This window comes from Schistocerca serialis, chromosome 5 (genome assembly GCF_023864345.2).
Source record: "Schistocerca serialis cubense isolate TAMUIC-IGC-003099 chromosome 5, iqSchSeri2.2, whole genome shotgun sequence".
Taxonomy (NCBI): domain Eukaryota; kingdom Metazoa; phylum Arthropoda; class Insecta; order Orthoptera; family Acrididae; genus Schistocerca; species Schistocerca serialis.
Window position 1 is genome coordinate 428,928,699 of NC_064642.1, and position 23,042 is coordinate 428,951,740.

Consider the following 23,042-nt stretch of genomic DNA (forward strand, 5'->3'; position numbering starts at 1 on the left):
GGTTTCAGAAGAAGCGGTAGTATGAACGTTGGCATTAAAAATAATACAGTAGTTTTCCACTTTGCAGGGAAGGAATTGCATATTTCTCCGTCGAGAGGCAGCACTGAACATCCTTGATAGTTGGTACTAAATAATGTTTATTGTTTACGCACATGAGTTGAACGATTACATCTGAAACAGTGGAAAAGGAGCGCGGAAAAAGAATTGGGAAACATATATTTTTTTTTGGGGGATGAGAATGCAGAGTTCCTTTTATTGTTAACGAATTCCATTTATAGCAAATCTGATTTGCAGTTTATGTACGAATTGATACGGGAGTTTATGTATTTAATGTAGGTGTGTGGGGACGCGTGTGTTCTTACTCTAGCAGTAGCTTTACCAAAAATTTCTGCTCTTTGCCAGGGATTTGACTTTTCCGATTAGCCATCGTTTACAGTTGATCGCACTCCATTTTTATTTATTTTCTTTCCAGCATTACTGCACCGTACCGTACAACTACCACCTTTTTTTATACTCTACTTCGTTAGTTATGTTCAGCTGTTAAGTCCGTCATTTAGAATCATTGAAATTTTGCCAAATGACTGTCGTTTCAGCCTTGTCGGAACCTGCATTTAAGACACATATCGGTGAAAAGTTGGTTTTCGAGTACTGTTGTAAACTGAGAGGAACTGGTGCCAACAGAAGTCATCACTGTAACAATGTATGTACAGGCTAGATTTGCCCCATTGTTAAGACACTGCGCAGAAGTTCGCTTTGGTCCTTTAGCCGCAAACATACGTGGCTGTAAATCGAAAACTGGGGAGAAAGAAGAGGATGTAGAAAACATTACAAGGCAGCTGGAAGAAGCAGCGCTTGGGAACAGTTCAGCAACAGACCAAGATGAGAACTGGCTGACATCTCCATATCCAAAAGGGGCATTTGTTGGTCGTGAACGTCACCAGGCCCTTAAGCGTGATCCAGCAATTGACCCTCGTGAGACATCCATCATTCTGTTTCCAGGACAGGGTACACAGTATGTCGGCATGGGCCGAGAACTACTCAGGTGTGAAAATTTGTTGCAGCTCAGTATGGTATCTGTGTATTTAAATTTTAATTACAATATATTGTTTTCTCAGGCAGCCAAGAAAACCAGTCTTGCTGCCTACTTTCTGAGCATTCTTTTTGAGCTAATGTTATTAAATATAAACAGTTAATTTCTCATCATAGCTTATACCACTCACATGAATGAAAAATACACAACACTGGTGTCATACTATACACTGTTATTCTACCAAGAACTGATAGAACACCCAGTCAATTCAGTTATGCCACTCTATTAAATACTTCACTACTTGAGTGTACATATTCATTTTGTATACAGTCTGTACGTGGAGTTCATAGAACAAAGAGGGAATGTTTTTATCCCATACCTGTATAAACTCTCTTCCCCTTCTCCAGCACACTAAATTTCATTCACTTGTTTCTGTAGCCTTTACGTAAAAATTGTGATGGAGAAAATGACATTTATGGAAGAGAGGATTGCACTCTGAAGGTAATTACCTTTTAATGCCTTCTAATCATCATACTAACATTCTTGTGTGCGCTTGAGAGGAGAGATACAACTTTTTATATGAATGCTTTTGATCTCCTTCATCAGGCCACTCAGCAGAATTTCAAAGCATGTGACTAGACCTCGAAAATGACTAACAGGAATGTTGTATATGTTCTCTTTTGCAGATATATTATGCTTTCAAATAATTCTCTGTGTAGATTAAGATCTAATTACCCACCGTCTAGGTGGTATTTACTAGGTCATGTTCCACCATTACTCATACATATTTAATTAAAAGTTCAGGGGAGTTCCCAGCAAGTGCACCACACATTGGAGGCCACCATTGAGATCGCTATATACGGAATGCATGCAAAGGTTGTCCATTCAGACCAGATGATGATAGCCATAAGATACCCCAAAGTGTTAGTGGAACATCCAAAGAAATGTCCCCCAGAGATGAAGTGACCAAAATCTTAGTGGTCAGCTGCGGAAGCATTCACACAAAGTCTCAGAGTTTGAAGCAGTCCCGAAAAGCAGTGGTGTTCAAATAACACTAAATAGGCCTACATAAAAATGGTTAAAACTCGAAATAGACATCATATTTGGGATTAATCTAAGTGTTTATTGAAAGGATAGGTCAATGGAGAATGGAGGTGGGATGCTTGTCACAGTAGACAAGAAACTAGGATCCAGTGAGGTAGAAAGTTAAGCTACATGCATGATTGTTTTGAAGGGACTCATTATCAAGGGAGTCCATAAACCTATGATTAGACCACATTCTATATTGAATTTGTTACTTATTCAAGCAGTAGTATAATTGAGAGCATGAATTTGCAATAATTATTGTAAAAAAGACAAACGGTCAGTAGTTGAAGATGATTCAGAAGCTCTTTTGTGATGAGGCAAATTGCTTACCCTTTTGCTGCAGCTGCCCCAAAAGTGCAACACCAGTGCCAGCACAAATGCAAATCACAAAACTATTTACAAATAATCTGCATCTCCAGTGAGGAAGCTACTACTGAGATCGCAGCTGATAGTGAGTGAAAAACAGTCATCCAAGTAGAAGCGTTCTCTCTGCATAACTACCAAAATTTCCAAGGTAATTGTGGTACATCCTTCAAATAACTAAACATGGGGTACTAGAAACTGGGATACCACTGTCTGCTTTGGCTGATGATATCATCACTATTCCGAAAACTTCTATTTTGAGCATATCTAACATGACAACCAAAACATTGATGATAACACCCATAAAAATACGAATACCATGTCAGCCATATATTGATTGAACCCACTGAAATTAGTAGTACGACTGCGGGGAAAAAGGAGGTTTTGGGCGGGGACAAACTAAACCTGAAGAATAAAAACAACCTTTTTTAAGGCGCAACTGTGAAAGTAACAGAACACTCAAAACTTCCAAAGAATAACATTCCACAAAACCACACAAGACACAGCACAAGATCACAGTATTCAAATCTCTAGCTGTACACTAGACCAGGTTACCACTGACACATCCCACCCCCACCCCCACCCCCACCCAAACTACAAAAACCAATACCTCATTATCCAGTTTTATATAGCTCAACTATAAACCAATATACCCTCACAACTACAAAAGGCGGTTTCCCAATCTCCAATTCACCTGGTACCAATAAATCGCCCCACAACTGCAAAAGTCGGTATCCCAGTCTCCAGTTCACCTATACACCTCAACCCTAGACCAGGATACCATAACCACCCCTATCACCACCAATCCCCTCCCCCACAACTACAAAATCTGGTATGCTAATTGCCAGTTCACTTATATAGCTCAACTCTAGACCAAGATACCAATAAACCCCACCCACAACTGCAGAAGCCGATATCCCAACCAACAGTTCACTTATATAGTTCAAACCTAGAGTAAAAGTGCATTTATGATGTTGGTAGCTTCTCTGTTGTGTGTTGCAGTTGGTAACTGAATGTGTGGTGAATTATGGGAAGTAAACATACGAATGTTGAGTCACCTAGGACAAGACAGCAGAACCCGTAAGAAAACATTACCTTTATTACCAATTCTATGTCATTCACCAGCCACAGCTGGACAGACAGTGTCAAGATACAACATTATCAAAATACATGAATACAGCTCTACTATGATAGTAATTTAATACCGCAAGACATATTTAAGTTATAAATTAGATTACAATAATATCACAACAATAAAATAGATGTTGTTGTTGTGGTCTTCAGTCCTGAGACTGGTTTGATGCAGCTCTCCATGCTACTCTATCCTCTGTAGCACCACATTTCGAAAGCTTCTATTCTCTTCTTGTCCAAACTATCTATCGTCCATGTTTCACTTCTATACATGGCTACACTCCATACAAATACTTTCAGAAATGACTTCCTGACACTTAAATCTATACTTCAATCACCCATGACTATTAAATTTTCATCTCCCTTCACTATCTGAATAATTTCTTTTATCTCATCATACATTTCATCAATTTCTTCATCATCTGCAGAGCTAGTTGGCATATAAACTTGTACTACTGTTGTAGGCGTGAGCTTCGTGTCTATCTTGGCCACAGTAATGCGTTCACTATGTTGTTTGTAGTAGCTTACCCGAACTCCTATTTTTTTATTCATTATTAAACCTACTCCTGCATTACCCCTATTTGATTTTGTATTTATGATCCTGTATTCGCCTGACCAAAAATCTTGTTCCTCCTGCCACCGAACTTCACTAATTCCCACTATATCTAACTTTAATCTATCCATTTCCCTTTTTAAATTTTCTAACCTACCTGCCCGATTAAGGGATCTGACATTCCACGCTCAATTCCATAGAACGCCAGTTTTCTTTCTCCTGATAACAACGTCCTCCTGAGTAGTCCCCGCCCGGAGATCCGAATGGGGGACTATTTTACCTCCGGAATATTTTACCCACAAGGACCCCATCATCATTTATCCATACAGTAAAGCTGCATGCCCTCGGGAAAAATTACGGCCGTAGTTTCCCCTTGCTTTCAGCCGTTCGCAGTACGAGCACAGCAAGGCCGTTTTGGTTAATCTTACAAGGCCAGATCAGTCAATCATCCAGACTGTTGCCCCTGCAACTACTGAAAAGGCTGCTGCCCCTCTTCAGGAATAAAATAGATACAAGTATATAATGAAATTAAATATAATGGTTGCTGTTGGAGTCATGGAATTGAGCTGCAGCTCAAGTAAACACTGTGCTATTACTAGAGAAGAATTCTTCAATATTGTAGAAGGGTTGCTCTTTTAGTTTACACAAAATAGTAGTTTTAAACTGCTTCCATGATAAAGGCTGAATGCCATCAGGTAGAGCACTAAACAATTTTAGGGCCACCATTGGGAATCTGTTTTGTGTCTTTGCTAATCGACACCTTGGCATGTCGATACTGTCTTTGTTGCGAGTGCTGTATTTGTGAACTTCATTTCTCTTTCTGTAGATATCATGGTTTCTCTTTATGTGGAAGAGGCAGTTCAATATATACTGGCTGTAAACAGTCAGAACTCCTAACCTGGTGAAAATTGGTTTACAGTGGTCTGTTTTTTTGCTTGAAGTAATGATCCTCATTGCTTTCTTTTGCAGTAAAAGCACATTCTTGCAGCCTGCAGAGTGGCCCCAAAACAACAGCCCATAACTGATGTGGCTGTGGAACATTGCATAGTACACAGTTAGCAGGTACTATTCTGGTACTATACTTTTCAGTTTCCTCAAGAGGTACAGGACCCGTGAAAGTTTGGAACATACATGTTTGGTGTGCTGTTGCCAGGTTAATTTGGTATCAATAAGAAATCCCAGAACTTTAACATCTACTGCGTTACCCAGTGCTCCAGTATTTCTGAGGCTGCATATCATCCTCTGAGTTTTTTCTTAATTAATTTTCTGCTTGTTAGACTGCCTGTACAACATTCTCTCCTTTTGAGATCAAGGTGTATCATCCGCAAACTGCAAGGTGTGCCCATTGGAGCCTACGTCATTTACATAGATAAGGAACAGCAGGGGCTCTGTTACCGACCCCTGTGGCACACCATGCTGTAGCTGCTTCTCACCTGAATCAGCTCCTTGCACGGAGAAAATCTGTCGTCTGTTTCTCAGGTAGGATTCAAGAGTTTGCAGGACAGATCCCGTTATACCATATGTTTTTAGCTTTCTGAGCAGGGCCTTATGTGGGATGCAGTCAAATGCCATACTAAGGTCACATAGTACTAGTGCTATAGACTCTTTTGTCTTCAAAACCCTGACTTATGTTTGTAACTAAATCAAGTACAGCTGTTGTTATTGACTTGCCCTTCCGAAAGCCATGTTGCTCATCATAAAAGAGGCCATTTCCTTCAAAGTGACTTATTCCGAAAGCCATGTTGTTCATCATAAAAGAGACTATTTCCTTCAAAGTAACTTAATAGTTGTTCTTTCATTATTGACTCCATCACCTTCGCTAGTACTGCTATTATAGATATGGGCCTGCAGCTCGACTCTTCTTGTGGACTGCCTTTTTTGTAAACAGGCACTGTGCGTGCTACTTTCAGGAAGTCTGGAAATTCCTCTGCACGAAGGCTTTTATTTATTACTACTGTTAATGGCTGTGCAATTTCACTGAGTATAGCTTTTAACATAGTACAGGACATGACGTAAATATCAAGGCTCCCTGAAGATTTGTAGCTTTGAACAATTTTTATTATTTCTTTTGGATACACTCTCTTCCACATTACCATGCTGCATTTATTCTCAAATTTCACAGCAGCTGCAGGATCTATTCCAGAGTCAGGAATTTCATGTACTGTGTTTTCCACAATTTTTATAAAATAGTCATTAAATTCATCTGGACTGCAAGAATTAGAGCAAGAGGTGGGCTTTTTCCTGTGCTCATTAACCAGATCCCACGCTGCTTCACAAGGATTGTGAGCTTCTTCAATAAATCTGGCATTGTTTTCCTTCTTTGCTTTTTCTACTTCCTTTCTGTAGATCCTTTTGGTCTGTAAATAACTAGAGTACGGTCTATCCTTAATATCTATATCTTCAGCAGTTTTGACCTTGTCATTTAGTATTTGGACAATGCATTTGATTTTGGCTAGTCTAGGAGCATACGACCTCTTTACTTTGTTAGTTTTTCGTCTACATTTTGATTTAGCATTTGAATATCTCTTGGGTTTAAATGGAAAATGATCAGATTTCACTTTAAGGGTCTGATTCATGTGATTGAATGCAGATTTTTGTGGCAGTTTGTCAATTATTTGGTGCCAATCTATAGAAGACACTGTAGTTTTGTAATCATCTAAGCTTTTCTTTGGAATAACTCTATTTCTGAATACATAATTTGAATGCCAGCTGGGAATTTGTTGTGTACTTACCGAGTTTGTCCATAACTTCATGATTACTGCATAGTGATCTGCTAGTATAGGGTCCACCACACTTTGTAGTTCCAACTATTTAGGTTTGTCACAATTGTGTCAAGAGAAATAGCTCCTCTTGTTGGTAGAGAGTTTCCTACGAATAGCCCATAGCTGCTTACTAATTTCATGAAAGCTCTTTCTTTATCATTACCTTCTCGACATAAAGCAATTTTTGCCCGTAAGTGCACTAGGTGACACAGACAGCTTTCCAACCGGTTGAGGAAATTTTCAAAATTTCCATCTGGGGAACGAAACACAGAAACAACAATTAAGTTGGCATCTGACAGTCCCAAAGCAGCTAATTCTAGATCTACACAAAATTTACTTAAGTCAGTTTTATTGACACAGAGTTTACTATTTACATACAAAGCCACACCACCATGGATAGTAGTTTCTCTACACCATGCATTCACCATTTCTAAATATTCAATGTTTCTGTAGTATTCTGTTTCTAGTTGGGCTAGCCAGTGTTCACTTATACATAATACATCAGGTCTCACTTCGTCAACAAACAGTGATAATGTATCAAGTTTTGTTCTGAGGCACTGCACATTTACACTCGCTGTAATTAAGACAGCATTTTCTTCAATGATATCATTTCCTTTTTCACTGGAATGTTCTTGGTTTTGGGAGTTTATCGCACTGGTGCACTGGGCATCGTCTGGATTAAAAAATGTTTTATCACAATGTTCTTCAGCCATATACTGTTGTACATAATTTTATCTTTTAGATCGAAATCAACACCAATTTTGAAGCTATTATTTATTCCCTTTGTTTCCAGTTTTTCAACTGCAATAAAACTGTAATAAAGAGTGGATCAATTTTTTGTAATTAAATCATGGGAGAAGGTAGGTGAATGAATGTTTATTAATAATAGTGTAACATGCTTGATTATATTAATAAACATTGATCTACCCACCTCCTTCCATGATTCAATTAAAAACATTAATCCAAATGGTTCAAATGGCTCTGAGCACTATGGGACTTAACTTCTGAGGTCATCAGTCCCCTAGAACTTAGAACTACTTAAACCTAACTAGCCTAAGGACATCACACACATCCATGCCCGAGGCAGGATTCAAACCTGCGTCGACTGTAGTGGTCGCACGGTTCCAGACTGTAGCGCCTAGAACTGCTCGGCCACCCTGGCCGGCACATTAATCCACTTACTCAGTTGTTACACAGGCACCTAAGAGTACAGTTTACATTTCAAACATATATTCTGTTTTAATATAATAGAGGGAAACATTCCACGTGGGAAAAATTTATCAAAAAGCAAAGATGATGTGACTTACCAAACGAAAGCATTGGCAGGTGAAAGACACACAAACAAACACAAACATACACACAAAATTCAAGCTTTCGCAACAAACTGTTGCCTCATCAGGAAAGAGGGAAGGAGAGGGAAAGACGAAAGGATGTGGGTTTTAAGGGAGAGGGTTAGGAGTCAATCCAATCCCGGGAGCGGAAAGACTTACCTTAGGGGGAAAAAGGACGGGTATACGCTCGCACACACACACATATCCATCCACACATATACAGGCACAAGCAGACATATTCTGTTTTATATGACAACATTCTGCACAGCATATTCTATTGTGCCATCACGCAATTTCATAACTCAACATCATGACAACTATAGCACACTAAATGACACAATAACATTCCTCCCAAACACATCGCCACCACATGATTAAACCACTAGATCGTGCCATGTATTCATACACCATGCCCTCTACAACAATATTTCACTTCCATTCCAAAAGAGACGCATCACAGCTTGATGATGATGCACAACACGTCATGGGTCAAATGGTATCCTACAACCTAGTGTACCCCTGAACACAAAACCCAGTGGCAAAGACAAAGTTGTGGATGTTGATGTCTGTATTGAACAACACATATGCCCACTCACTCTCCCTATAATATCTGGAGCATGTCACTACAGTAGCGAGAAACTAAGAAAAAAAATCTGCAATAATAAATGGCTCCTATAACACAGAGAAATGCAGTTGGCTTTAGGACATATACATAAGTGTAGAATAGATAATATTCTCACCCCAAGAAATCACTAATAAACAGCTGATATAACACAGTTGGCTTCAGGACAGGCCTGAAAACTAACAAATGTTAATCTGCTATATTTTATGATTACTTCTGAAGAGAGACTATGACACAGTTTTACTAATGTTTTTGGTCTTTGATATTTCATCTGTCCACTTGCCCTTGCAGTCATTGTTGAGTGAGGAGTGGACACATAATGAATGTGCTTTCTACACAGATATGTTCACAGAAGGGAATCTCCAGACAAATACTTTCATAAGACCCAGAGTTTCGTGTGAAACCTCCTGATAGATTAAAACTGTATACCAGAGCATGACTTGAATCTGGAATGTTTGCTTTTGTGGGCAAGTACTCTACTGACTGGACTATCCAAGAACAACTCAAAATCTGATGAGCTAGTCCTGCAAAATAAAGAGAACTCCTCATTAGTGTGGAAGGCACGTAAAGTGCCCTCCGCCACACACCGTTGGGTGGCTTGCGGAGTATAAATGTAGATGTAGGTAAGGCTGAAGGTACTGGATGAAGTAAAGCTGTGAGGGCAAGCTGTAAGTCGTGCTTGGGTAGCTCAGTCAGTAGAACACTTGTCCAAAAAAGACAAAAAGTCCCTATTCGGCTCTCAGTGTAGCACACTGTTTTAATGTACCAGGCAGTTTCAAATCAGCACACACTCCGCTGCAGAGTGAAAGTTCATCCTGGAAGAATTTCTTGTTTCCAGGTAATTTTATGATCTGTTGTTCATAATCTAATCTTGCAACCACAGTTTGTCATTTAACACTAAAATCTTCATGTATGTTGCAGCCTGATACATACACCACAAAGTTATTAATTAATTGAACTCAGTCTTGTCCACTGTGGTTTATTTTGTAGCCTGAATGTGACCTTTATGAAAATATAATTATGAACGTTACATTGGAAAGATGTTACCCAAAACACATGCAACAATGAAAATATTATTTCCCATGTATTTTTTCACCATTGTTAGGATTTCTTGCATCAGCTGTTGTCGCACTCTTCCTAATACCCCATAAGCATTGTAGGAAAATTATATCTCTTGTTTTTGAAAGCAATTATTTTCAAAATATGTGACTTTTGCCCTCTGAATCAATTGTAACCAATGATGTTCTGTTCAGTTCTATATTTACAACAGGATAGAATTTATTCATGGGTCTGCTCCCCACCTCCCCCACGCCCAATCTGTTACTTTTAACAATTTTAATGCATGTTTTTCTATTAGTTCATTAAAATACTACCAATATATCATGTGTCTGTATGACCCCAGTGGTACAAAAAATTGTGGTAGCAGGTTGTTTGAACTATGTGATGCATTTTGATTCCTGAATGACCATCCTCAGTTGTTTGACGTTATTATGTCATCATTTTTTGTGTCTGTGTCTTTCCAGTGCTCCTATTACACATATGCAGATTTTCTTTTCACATTAGCTTCCACCTCACTCTGAATTTCCTATTATTGTTCTCACAGTTTTAGCACTTACTCTATTTTGTGTGGAATTTAATATAAAAAAGTTACGCAATTCATATGGCACAGTTATTTATCTAACAGCAGGATGAATAATTACAACTACTGTATAAGTTAATATGAACATATGAAGTGTAAATTATAGGTGAATGTGATAGAATGTGTATAATTCTTACAGGTTCCCATCTGCACGTGATGTTTTTGAAGCAGCTAATGAAGTTCTAGGTTATGACATTTTGAAGCTCTGCCTAGAAGGACCCAAAGAAGAACTAAATCGTACAATTCATTGTCAGCCAGCTATTTTCACTTGTTCCCTTGCAGCTGTTGAGCGTCTACATGAAGAACGACCACAGGCTGTTGAAAGTTGTGTTGCAACAGCTGGTTTCAGCCTTGGAGAAATAACAGCACTCACTTTTGCAGGAGCTCTGCGCTTTGACAGGGGTAAGAAAATGTTGAGTAAACTCTCTCTAGCTCGCTTGCTGAGTTTTATATATATCCTCCACTAATTTCAGTAACTCTTCTTCCAATTATTTGGGTTTGTCATGGAGAACAGGCATGTCAGATAGTCAAGAGAGTTTGGACTTCCAACTTCCTCTCCTCCAGATGGAAATTAATGTCCGGACAAGATACAGTATCAAGGGGGGGGGGGGGGGGCATAAACTGATTATATCCTTCTATGGACCAAAGATTCGCCTCCAGATGTAACCACAAACTATAGAAAAAACTAAAGTTCACCGACACGTAAGTTTCCAGTCATACTCTCATTGGAGGAGTCTTCATCATCCACCAATCAATTGGGAAAATTAGTTTTGTAAGTGGTGGGTGTGGCAAAACATCCCATGAAACATTATTATATGTGTTTTCAGAGAACTGCATAGAATGGATTGTTCAGAAGTCCACTCGTCATGGAAATATATTGAATCCAAATCAGTCAAATGAGAATGAGACAGATGGAAAATACTGAGTAAACTATGTATTACTTCAAAAGTAATCACCATAACTGTTATTACATTTAGCCTATTGTGTGACAGTACAGTCAGTGCTTTCATGGGAAAATGTTTGCAGTTGCCTATGGAACCATGATTGTACCCAGGCGTGCACCTCTTCATCCAAATCAAGTTAGACTCCAAAAATATAGAATCACATGGGGAGAGATTGGAACAGTATGGAGAATGTGTAAGGGCTTCCCAGCGAAACTTTTTCAGTGTAGTCAAAACAATTTCGGCAACACATGAGTAAGCAGTTCCTATTTCTCACCATGTGATTTCCATATTTTTTAAGCCCCCAAGAAAGACTTTCATGGCTGTCAATTTGCTTTGATCAAAGAGGTTCACATCTGGGTACAGTCATGGTTCCTTCGGCAACTGCAAACATTTTCCTTCATGAAGGCTTCGACGTGTTGTCTCATAGTGGGATAAATGTACTTGAAATTTATACAGTTTAGTTACTTTTTCCTGTCTGTCTCATTTTCATTTGGCTACCCCTTGTAGTAGCAATAAGTAGACCTGACCTCTGTGAGGATGCCCTCATAGAAACTAGTTTCGGTGACCATGAGGCAGATGTAGCAACAATGATTACGTAAGTAAAAGGGGCAACTAAAATGAGAAGGGTTTATATTTTGAGCAAACCAGATTAAGAGGTAGTAGTGTTGTATCTCAGTAAGGAACTCAAAACATGTAGCTCTGCAGAAAAGGATGTAGAAAAACTGTGGCTCATATTTAAAGGAATAGTTGACCATGTGCTTCATAGATATGTACTTAGTAGAACAAATCATGATGAGATGGATCCCATCATAGTATACTATCACTGTTTACAAACTTACAATGAAACAGAGACTACTGCATAATAGGTGTTAACAAAGCATGGGGTTATAGATAGGGAGATGCTAAATGAAATGCATTTGAGTGTCAAGAGGGCAATATATGAAGCCTTTAACAACTGCCATAGCAGAATATTATCAGACAATCTGTCTCAAAATCCAAAGACATTCTGGTCATATCTAAGTCAGTTGGTGGTACCAAATCTAGTACCCAGACACTATGGATGGGACAGGGACTGAAACTGAGTGTAGCAAAGCAAAAGTAGAAACACTGACCTTAGTTTTCAAAATATTCCTTTAAGAATGAAAATATATGGGCATTGCCCCCAGTTTAGTTCTCACACTGCTGTAAAGATGAGTGATATGGATGTTAATGTAGGTGGTGTTGAGAAACACCAGAAATTGCTAAAATTGGACAAAGCTGCAGGGCCTAATGGAAACCCTTTCAGATTCTACACCAGATTTGTCTTCTAGTTAGCTCTTCTATTAACTATAATCTGCTGTAGAACTCTCTAACAACAAACCATGCCCAATAGTTCGAAGAAAGCATAAGTCACATCCATTTACGAGTACAAGAAAGGCAGCAGAATTGACCCACGAAACTACCATCCAATATGCTTGACACCCATTTGTCATAGAACTTAGAACGTATTCTGAGCTCAAACATAATTCGGTATCTCGAATATAAGGATCTGATTCACTGCAAGCAGCATGGACTCTGACAACATTGGTGTGAAATGCATCTCACACTTTTCGTACATGACATCCTGAAAGCCATTGATCAAGGCAGTCAGGTAGATATAGTATTTCTCAATCTCCGAAAAATGTTTTACTCAGTAACCCACCTACTCTTATCATCAAAAGCTCTACTTTATGGTTTATCAAGTAAAAATTGTGACAGGGTTGCAGATTTATTGCTAGGGAGGACATAGGACATTATTTTGGGTGGGAAGTCATTGACATATGTCGAAGTAATTTCTGGTCTGTCCCAGGGAAGTGTGTTGGAACCCTTGTTTTTCATGTTCTATGTTAATGACCTTGCAGACAGTATTAGTAGTAACCTCAGACTTTTGACAGATGAGTCAGTTATCAATAATGAAGTACTGCCTGAAAAAAGCTGCACAAATGTGCTGTTAATATTGATAAGCTGGTGCAGATATTGGCATCTTGCTTTAAATGTTCCGAAATCTAAAATTGTGACTTTGCCAAAAAAAAGTACTATCCTATGACTATAATATCAATGGATCACAGTCGGATTTAGTTAGCTTGTACAAATAACACTATGTAATATTTTGTGAGCGTATGAGATAGAATGATCACCTAAGCTCAGTCATGTGTGGGAGACTTCGGTGTGTTCGTAGAATGCTAGGGAGATGCAATCAGTCTTCAAAAGTGATTGCTTACAAATCACTCATACCAGAGGATATTGAACATATACAGAGAATGACAGCACAAATATTCATAGATTTGTTTGACTCATGGGAGAGAGTCACGTAGATGGTGAACAAATTGAACTGACAAAACACTTGAAGATATGTGCAAACCATACCATGAAAACATACTTAGAAAATTTTTAGGAACCAACTTTAAGTGATGAATCTAGGTTACATGAGGGCATGCTGAAAAGTAATGCCTCCGAATTCACTATGTGAAAACTTTCAAAGCTTTTTAAATAAAACAAACATTGTTAAAATTATACATCTTTATTCATCATGTCTACAAACTTACAGCCCTTTGCCATGAAGGGCTCCATATTTTAATGTGTGACATGGCAGTGTGTAGCGTAACTATGTCCGTGTGTGAGAAACAGCTTGCTGTAATTGAGTTTTGAACTCAAAGAATTCGTCTGCACATGGAGTGCCTTCTCCTTCAGCATGACAATGCCACACTACACACAAGTGCTGCGACATCTTCAACAATCCGATGCCTAGGATGCACTGTCACCGATCACCCTCCCTACAGTGCCAACTTCATCCCAACCAATTTTCATCTGTTTCCAAAACGTAAAGAACACTTTTGAGGACTTCACTTTGCTAGTGATGGAGTGGTGCAAGCAGAGGTGAGGTTGTGGCTCCATCAGCAAATTCAAACATTCTATGGTGATGGTATCCACAAACTGGTCTCTTGTTGTGAGAAATGTAAATAGAATGTGAAGAAGTCATAATAACCGGTATAATAGGAGGTACCCCATGCCATGCACATCTCAGTGGTTTGCAGAGCATGGTCGTATATGTCAAGTCTAATTCACAAACTTTGGTGGTTTGGACAGGTTGAGGCATATACAGGGATTGCAATGTTGCCAGTTCCAAGTGACAGTTGCGGCACACGCATACATGTGCTCTGTGGTTGAAGTAAGCATGTATCTTGCAAATTATTTATCTCATTTGTTTATGGAAAATTATTCACTTACCACCACCATCAGCAGTGACAACTTGCAACAAATGGAATAAAAATTCACTAAACAACCCACTACAATTGTGTTTAATGTTCCAACCAATGAAGATTCTGCCTTGTTGTTTACTTTGAAGGACAGACTGACGAGCTTTCAACCACGGAGAGGGCTGATTGTTGATGAACAGTTGCCAGTCACAGTTTTGAGAACAACAAGAGCTGACATGTGTGAAATGTGAGTCCGTTATTAACGTCTGGTATTGTTGGTTTCCTGGTTTATTTACCATCTGTAGGTCTAATGATAAAGTATGCTGGTTACTGAGTGATTTTAGATACAAAAATAACGGGTTAAGTAAATGATTTTACATCTACTGGTCCTACGTGATGACAAGGATATAGTGGTCTTAGCAGCAGATAAAGGCAATGTGACAGGGCTACTGAAATTGGAAGATTACTGGCAGAAGATTGAAATTTTATTTGAAATTTTATTGCAAGACCCAGCATACAAGTGGGGAAGGAAGTGATAACATCTGTGACATGTAAGACCATCAATCTACTCAGCTGCTCAGGAATAAACAGGAACACCATTGGAAGACCCATGGCTGTGTTGACTTAGCCGCTGCAGCTACGTAACGACGTCGGGGAGGCACGCCAGCCGCTGGAGGGGAAGTTGGTGGGGGGATCGCGCTATAGTTTTAACTAAGCGTGATCCGCTGGAAGGGTCTGGTTACAACAGACAAGCCATTTTCACTCTACACAAGGAATCACAGGAGGATTAATGCAAATGAGAAGTTAAATGTTTGGTGCAAACTTTCTGGTGTCTTAACTAAATATATAGTTGTACAAGGAGATGTTACTTTGTATTACCATTCTTAATAACCATATGGCCTCCCGAAAATACTCAAGGAGGGAGTTCCACTGCAGCCTGTACTGAATTCCATAAACTCGCTGATATACGGGATAGCCAGACATATGGCACAGGTGCTAAAACCTATCATAGGTCATTGCCCACACCATGTCAAGAACTCCACAGCATTTGTGAAGGTAATCAAAGGATAATGCATGGCCAAGAAGGAAATACTGGTCAGCTTTGGCATCATGTCACTATTCATCTGAGTGCCACTGGAAGATTTCTTAGGTCTGTAGATGACACATTTGTCATGTGGCCACATGGTGGAGAAAATTGACAAGAGTTCCTACATCATATAGCTTCAAATTTACCATGGAAATAGAAGTGTGTGGAAGCCTATCTTTCTTGTACATTTTGATCAAAAGAAGTCCTGGCGGCACGTCGGGACTCTCCGTCTACAGGAAGAAGATGTACACGGATCTTTACCTTAATGCTAGGAGTTGCCACCATCCAGCACTTCACAACTCGGTACTAACCACCTTAGACCTTAGTACATAGAGCCAGGTCCATCTGTGACAGGATGAGGTTACAAATGAGTTATAGCTTCCGCGGGATACTTTCTGAAAAAATGGTTACAACAAGATGCATATAAAGCAGATAAGAGGGGGGATGACAAACCAGAAGAAGAAGCCAAAGGTGTGGCATTCCTGCCATATGAAAGGCCGCCGACAGCCAAGATCATGAGAATAATAGAGAAATGTCAAATAGAAACTGTTTTCCATGCAACGCGGAGACCGGCTGGGACTGCAGATGTCAGATGTTTGCAGCATTGAATGAGAATGTGTGATGCATCTCACAGCCATACGGAACACACAGAAACATTCGACTGAGGCAGACTGACAAGTCTAAAGTGGCCAAGCATAGCATCAATGAGGAACACACCTTTGATTTGGAACACATGAAGAAGCTACGCAGTACCAATAGGCTAAACTGAGCTAGCAGATTTCAACTGTACACAGTGCGGGGTTCCGCAGTTGCTACAATTTAACAGCAATAATCTATTCTGAAGGTAGTGGCATCTGCAGGGAGAGTGGACAGATTCTGGGACTTGACACCTTGCGCAAGGGCCACACTGTGTTTCCTCAGCAGTGCCTGTGCTGGATTCCCCCTGCATTGGCACAGCACCCTCTTCTGGAAGCGCATGATTGGTCTGCAAACCAAAGAGGTCAGCGGTCCAGTGGCTATAAGGCTGTGCAGAGCACAGCATCCTGTCACGCCACCTGAAGAGGATGGGTACAAAACTCATTGTTATGACCATTTGGATGATCACTCAAGAAGATTTTATTAAATACATTGTAGGCTAGGGCCATTCATCGGGGCTGATCGACAGCATGGAATCTTCTAAGGTAAACAGAGCAACAGACTAGAGCAACTGGAAGAGCAGTGAGCCATCTCACCCACTGGTCAGTGTACTGATCAATGTACTCCGAGATAGCATACAAGGCTAGTTTATCTAGTGGCAGACCTAAATCTCTTTCCCCATTCTGCAGACCATCTTATGATGTGTGGCATTCAGTACTTTGTTTACCACTATCACCTCCCCTCTTTCCTGTTCCAGTCACGACTGGTGTGTGGGAAGAACAATTGGTGATAAGCCTTCATTTGAGCTTGAATCTCTGTAATTTTGCCTTCATAAACTTTATGTAAGTTGCAGGAAGCATTATATTATCTGACTCTTCTAGGAACATACACTCTCAGAATTAATAGTAAACCACATTGTAATGCACAATGCCTCTCTTGTAATGTTTGCTATTGGAGTTGCCGAATTAGTATCTTCATCATTATTTCTACCAAGCTAAACAAACGTGTGATGAAAAGCGCTGTTTGTTTTTGGATCTTCTCTATTTATTCTATCGGTCTCATCTGCTAAGTAGCCCACAATGAGCAATACTCTTAATGTCAGCAAGGACTGTGTTGTTTCCCGTTCATGCATGTAAATGGTGACTTGACTGTACCCCTTATCAGTAGGGAACATTGCATGGCACATCTCTCAGTCTGATGTGGTGTAAGTTACATTTTACAGTTTTTCTTCAAATACGGTTGCCTTTTTGTTTTGATACCACAGCTGTGTGCGAACTTGTTCTTCTCGACTTCATCTCTAGGCAGAGTGATGCTGGAAGAGAGTGCCTCACTATTTCCAGCCACTGAATGCCGAACACATCCTCAATGATAATATACTGCATTGCATCAACTAATTACATCAATTGTGAACACAGATCCAGTTGTCATTAACTCATAACTTCAGATACATCATCATTCATTGTGTCTACCCACACTGAACTCAACTTAAGATCCAACAAGGAAATTTCTCCAGCAGTGGAATCGACATTTGAAACCATCAATATGGTTATGTGGGTTAACATCCCAGGTATCACACGTTGCTGCCATTCACCCTGTTGGGTCCTCATTTGCGAGTAATTGACGAAAAAAAGTTGGGAATTGTGTGTGATACTCAATAGCATTAAAAAAAAAAGCTGTTTTATCTAGCCGGGTTGTGTGGTATACTGGGTAGGATAATAGTGTCACATGCAGTAGGCTGTGGTTTCGAATTTTGTCAAGTGACCCAGATGTGATTTTGGCAACAGTGACTGCCAAAATACAAAGGATGACCAAAACAAGCAGAAAGATACATATGTTCAGTCAACTAGATAAAAAAATCAGTAGTTTCATTTCTCAGTGACGAATTTGAAACTTTCAGCACGGATCAGGAGCATATAGAGGAACTCTGGCTCAAGTTTAAGAGAATAGTTGCCCATGCTTTGGATAGATATGTATCCAGTAGAACAATTCATAATGGGAGGGCACATCGGTGATATGTAGTCACTGTAAAGAAACTTCTAAAGAAACAAAGATCACTTCGTAATAGATGTAAAACAGAGAGAGAGAGAGAGGGGGGGGGGGGGGATGCTGAATGAAACCCATTTGGCTGTGAAGAGAGCAATGCATGATGCCTTCAATGACTATCGTAGCAGAATATTGTCAAATGAGATTTCACGAAATCCAAAGAAATTCTGATCATATGAAAGGCTGTTAGTGGCAGCAAAGTTAGTGTCCAGTCCATAGCAAATGAGATAGGAACTGAAACAGAGGGAAGCAAAGCAAAAGCTGAAATTCTTAACTCTGTTTTAAAATGTTCCGTTACAAAGGAAACCCAGGAGAATTGTCCCAATTTAATCCTTGTAGCCTACCACTGAAAAGATGAATGAAGTATTAGTGTCAGTGGTATCGAGAAACAGCTGAAATCATTAAAACTGAACAAAGCTCCAGGCCCTGATGGAGTCTCTGTCGGATTCTATACTGAATTTGTGGCTGAGTGAGCCGCTCTTCTGACTATACTCTGTTGTAGATACTGCGAACAAAAAACCATGCCAGTTAATAGTAAAGTCAGGCTCTTTGCAGATGATGCAGTTATCTATAATAAAGTAGGATCTTAGAGAAACTGCATAAATATTCAGTGAGACATTGATAAGATTTCAACGTGGTGCAGAGATTGGCAACTTGCTTTAAATGTTCAGAAATGTAAAATTTTGCACTTCACAAAATGGAAAAAACATAGTATGGTATCATATGACTATAATATCAATGAGTCACTGTTAGAATCTGCCAACAAGTACAAATACCTAGGTGTAACACTTTGTAGGGATATGAAATGGAATGATCACATAGGTTCAGTCGTCGGTAAAGGAAGTGGTAGACTACACTATATTGGTAGTATACTGGGGAAGTGCAATCAGTCTATAAAAAAAGATTGCTTACAAATCACTTGTTCCACCAGTTCTTGAATATTGACCAAATTTGTGTACCAGGTAGGACTAATGGGTTATTGAATGTATACAGAGAAAGGCATCATGAATAGTCACAGGTTTGTTTAATCCGTGGTAGTGTGTCACAGAGATACTGAAGGAACTGAGCTGGCAGACTTGAAGACAAACGTAAAATACCCCGAGAAAGTGTATTAATAAAGTTTCAAGAACTGGCTTTAAGTGATTACTCTAGGGATATGCTACAACTCCCTACATACTGCTCACATAGGGACTGTGAGGATAAGATTAGAATAATCACCGCATGAAGAGAGGCATTCAAACAATCATTATCCCCATGCTCCATACAGGAATGGAACAGGAAGAAACCCTAATAACTGGTACAACGGGACATTGCACCTCATGGTGGTTTGCAGAATATAGATGCAGATAATATCAACTTCCTTATTTGCTCTCATTTTTCTTCCTATCATTCTTTTTCCTCTTGAAATCTTTGTTCATGTATTTTTATTACTCATATGTATTAATTTTGATTTAATTTCTTTTGTTTTATTACCCTGCTTTTTCATGCACATTATTGTGTTCATTATATCTATTTCTCATTTTGCTTGAATTTTGTTTTACTTATAAATCCTTCTTTCATTTAGATCTTCTTCTGGTTATTTTGTCCATAGTGCAATAGGTATTTAGGTTATGTTTTAAATGTTTGTATGTTGATTACTGTACAAAGAAAAATTGCAAATCTACTAACAAAAAATACTTTTTTCACACCATTGCGCAGTCAATATTAATAGGTCTAGATTATTTTGTGTTTTGTTTTTTAACTGATGGAGTGGAGTCTTCAATTAACTGAGTATTATAATTGATAAACATAATTAAATTCATATTCACTAAACTTCTGATTGGGAAAGGAATGATATAAAAAAGTTAAACAAATGAAAAAGTTTGTACAGTCATTAAAATGATGTGACAAAGGAATAGAAATAAAAATTACATATAAAACAATTAATTGAACAAAAATAATGATCAGAGTCCTTTCAATAAAGATTTAAAAATAAAAATAAAAACTACACACTTTTTTAAAATGATAGTTATGGAGCATTTAACGATTTCACATAATGACAGAAAAGAAACTCATCTGAAAAATAATTATGCACTATGTGATCAAAACTATCCATACACCTGGCTGAAAATGACTTACAAGTTCGTGGCATCCTCCATCGGTAATGCTGGAATTCAATATGGTGTTGATCCACCCTTAGCCTTGATGACAGTTTCCACTCTTGCAGGCATACATTCAATCAGGTGCTGAAAGGTTTCTTGGGGAAAAGGCAGCCCATTCTTCATGAAATGCTGCAATGAGGAGAGGTATTGATGTCGGTCGGTGAGGCATGGCACGAAGTTGGCATTCCAAAACATCCCAAAGGTGTTCTATAGGATTCACGTCAGGACTCGGTGCAGGCCAGTCCATTACAGGGATGTTATTATCATGTAACCGCTCCACCACAGGCTGTGCATTATGAGCAGGTGCTCAATCATGTTGAAAGATGCAATCGCCATCCCCGAATTGCTCTTCAACAGTGGGAAGTGAGAAGATGCTTAAAATATCAAGGTAGTCCTGTGCTGTGATAGTGCCATGCAAAACAACAACGGCTGCAAGCCCCCTCCATGAAAAACACAACCACACCATAACAGTACCACCTCCGAATTTAACTGTTGGCAGTGCACATGCTGACAGATGATGTTCACTGGGCATTCGCCATACCCGTTCCCTGCCATCGGATCGCCCCATTGTGTACTGTGATTCGTCACTCCATCCAATGTTTTTCCACTGTTCAATTGTCCAATGCTTACACTCCTTGCACCAAGAGAGGTGTTGTTTGGCATTTACCAGCGTGATGTGGGGCTTATGAGCCGCTGCCCTACCATGAAATCCAAGTTTTCTCACCTCCCACATAACTGTCGTAGTACTTTCAGTGGATCGTAATGCAGCTTGGAATTCCTGTGTGATAGTCTAGATAGATGTCTGCCTATTACACATTACACATTATACATTACAACTCTCTTCAACTGTCGGCAGTCTATGTCGGTCAACAGATGAGGTCGACCTGTACGCTTTTGTGCTGTATGTGTCCTTTCACATTTCCACTTCACTATCACATTGGACACATTGGGCCAAGGGATGTTTAGCAGTGTGGAAATCTCGTATACAGACGTATGACACAAGTGGCACCCAATCACCTGACCACATTCGAAGTCTGTGAGTTCTGTGGAGCGCCCCATTCTTCTCTCTCACGGTGTCTAATGGCTACTGAGGTTGCTGATATGGAGTACCTGGCAGTAGGTGGCGGCACAATGCACCTAATATGAAAAACATGTGTTTTTGGGGGTGTCCGGATACTCTTGATCACCTAGTGTATGTACATTTTACAACTCTTTCACATTTCAGTCTTTTGTACGGAAATCCTTAGCAAATTGTCCATTGACCTATTACTTAGATGATGCGTTTGTAGAATTCACATTACATTCCCTTTTTTTCCTGTCGTGAGGTTTCATGTCAAAATACTATCACAAGCTGCAAATATTGGAATTGTGAGAAAATTCATGTATGTAAGCCTGTATTTACGATGACGAGTTATTTTCTCGTATTCATCCCATAAGTATGCCAGGTACAGTAAGTTGTCTGTTAACTTAAGTCCAGAATTATATGAATTGTGTGGCATGATCCATGTTGTTGCATGTTACTCGTAAATGAGAGCCCACCAGGGTGAATGTGAATGATTGCAGGGTGTGATACGTGGGGTCTTAACCTACATCACCGTATATTTGGTTTCAAAAAGTTGATCCCACCACCGGGGATATCTCCTTGGAAGATTTACAGTTTTCATTTGTCTTCAGCATTCATTTGTCGTGTGCATTTTCTCTGAGGTGTTCATGACATCTTAAAGGCATATTATCAAGGAATAGTGCCCATGTCCAGCAAGAGTTACCACGCTCATCACCCAGCGCCTCGGCACTGGTGTGTTACATTACTGCATTTGCACCACCTGCACAGATCAGTGCTTGCACACTACATTTTTTCACACTACGTAAAATATTTGAAAAGACAAGACCGTCTTTTGCCAGCATGAGTGTTTTCAGTGGAACATAGGTCATTCTCAATAATAAATCATGTTACAATCCACTCTTTCATAGTTGGAATACAGTTCCTGAGGGGTTTTCAGATGAATCACACACAGTTTGGCATCTGCCTTTCCTACAGTTCGTTTTATCTATTTCTTCCACGCTAAATCACTATGTATGCATGCATGCTCCCAGATGTTTAATAGAAGTCACTGCCTCCAATGATTGTTCAGCAGTCGTGTAATCTTTCTGCTTATTTATACATAACTGTATGGTACATTTGTTTATGTTGAAGGTCTGATGCCAATCTGTATATCAGGCATCAATCCTCTGCAAGTCTTATTTCATTTCACTACAATTTCCTTGCATTGCACCATCTTAGTATACAATAGCTTCATCTGCAAACAGCCCCACAGAACTCAAGTTGTTATTCATTATGTCATTTATAGATATTGTGAAGAATAATGGTGCTGCAGCCCTCCCTTAGAGTATGCCTGAAGATTTCTTTCCCAATATGAATGACATACTGTTTTCTAGTTGCAAGGAAGTCTTCAATACGA

The 23,042-nt window shown here is 39.4% G+C and overlaps 1 protein-coding gene across 1 annotated transcript in view; it reads left to right on the forward strand.

Annotated features, from left to right (window-relative positions):
• The first annotated feature begins 38 nt into the window (after positions 1–38).
• The window catches only part of LOC126480795 (probable malonyl-CoA-acyl carrier protein transacylase, mitochondrial), a 40,685-nt gene continuing 17,681 nt past the window's right edge, over positions 39–23,042 (forward strand). The window contains exons 1-3 of the mRNA XM_050104109.1: positions 39–123; positions 594–1,042; positions 10,657–10,919. Coding sequence (XP_049960066.1) covers positions 699–1,042; positions 10,657–10,919 — 607 coding nt within the window. The 5' untranslated portion in view covers positions 39–123; positions 594–698. The remainder of the gene's footprint in view (positions 124–593; positions 1,043–10,656; positions 10,920–23,042) is intronic.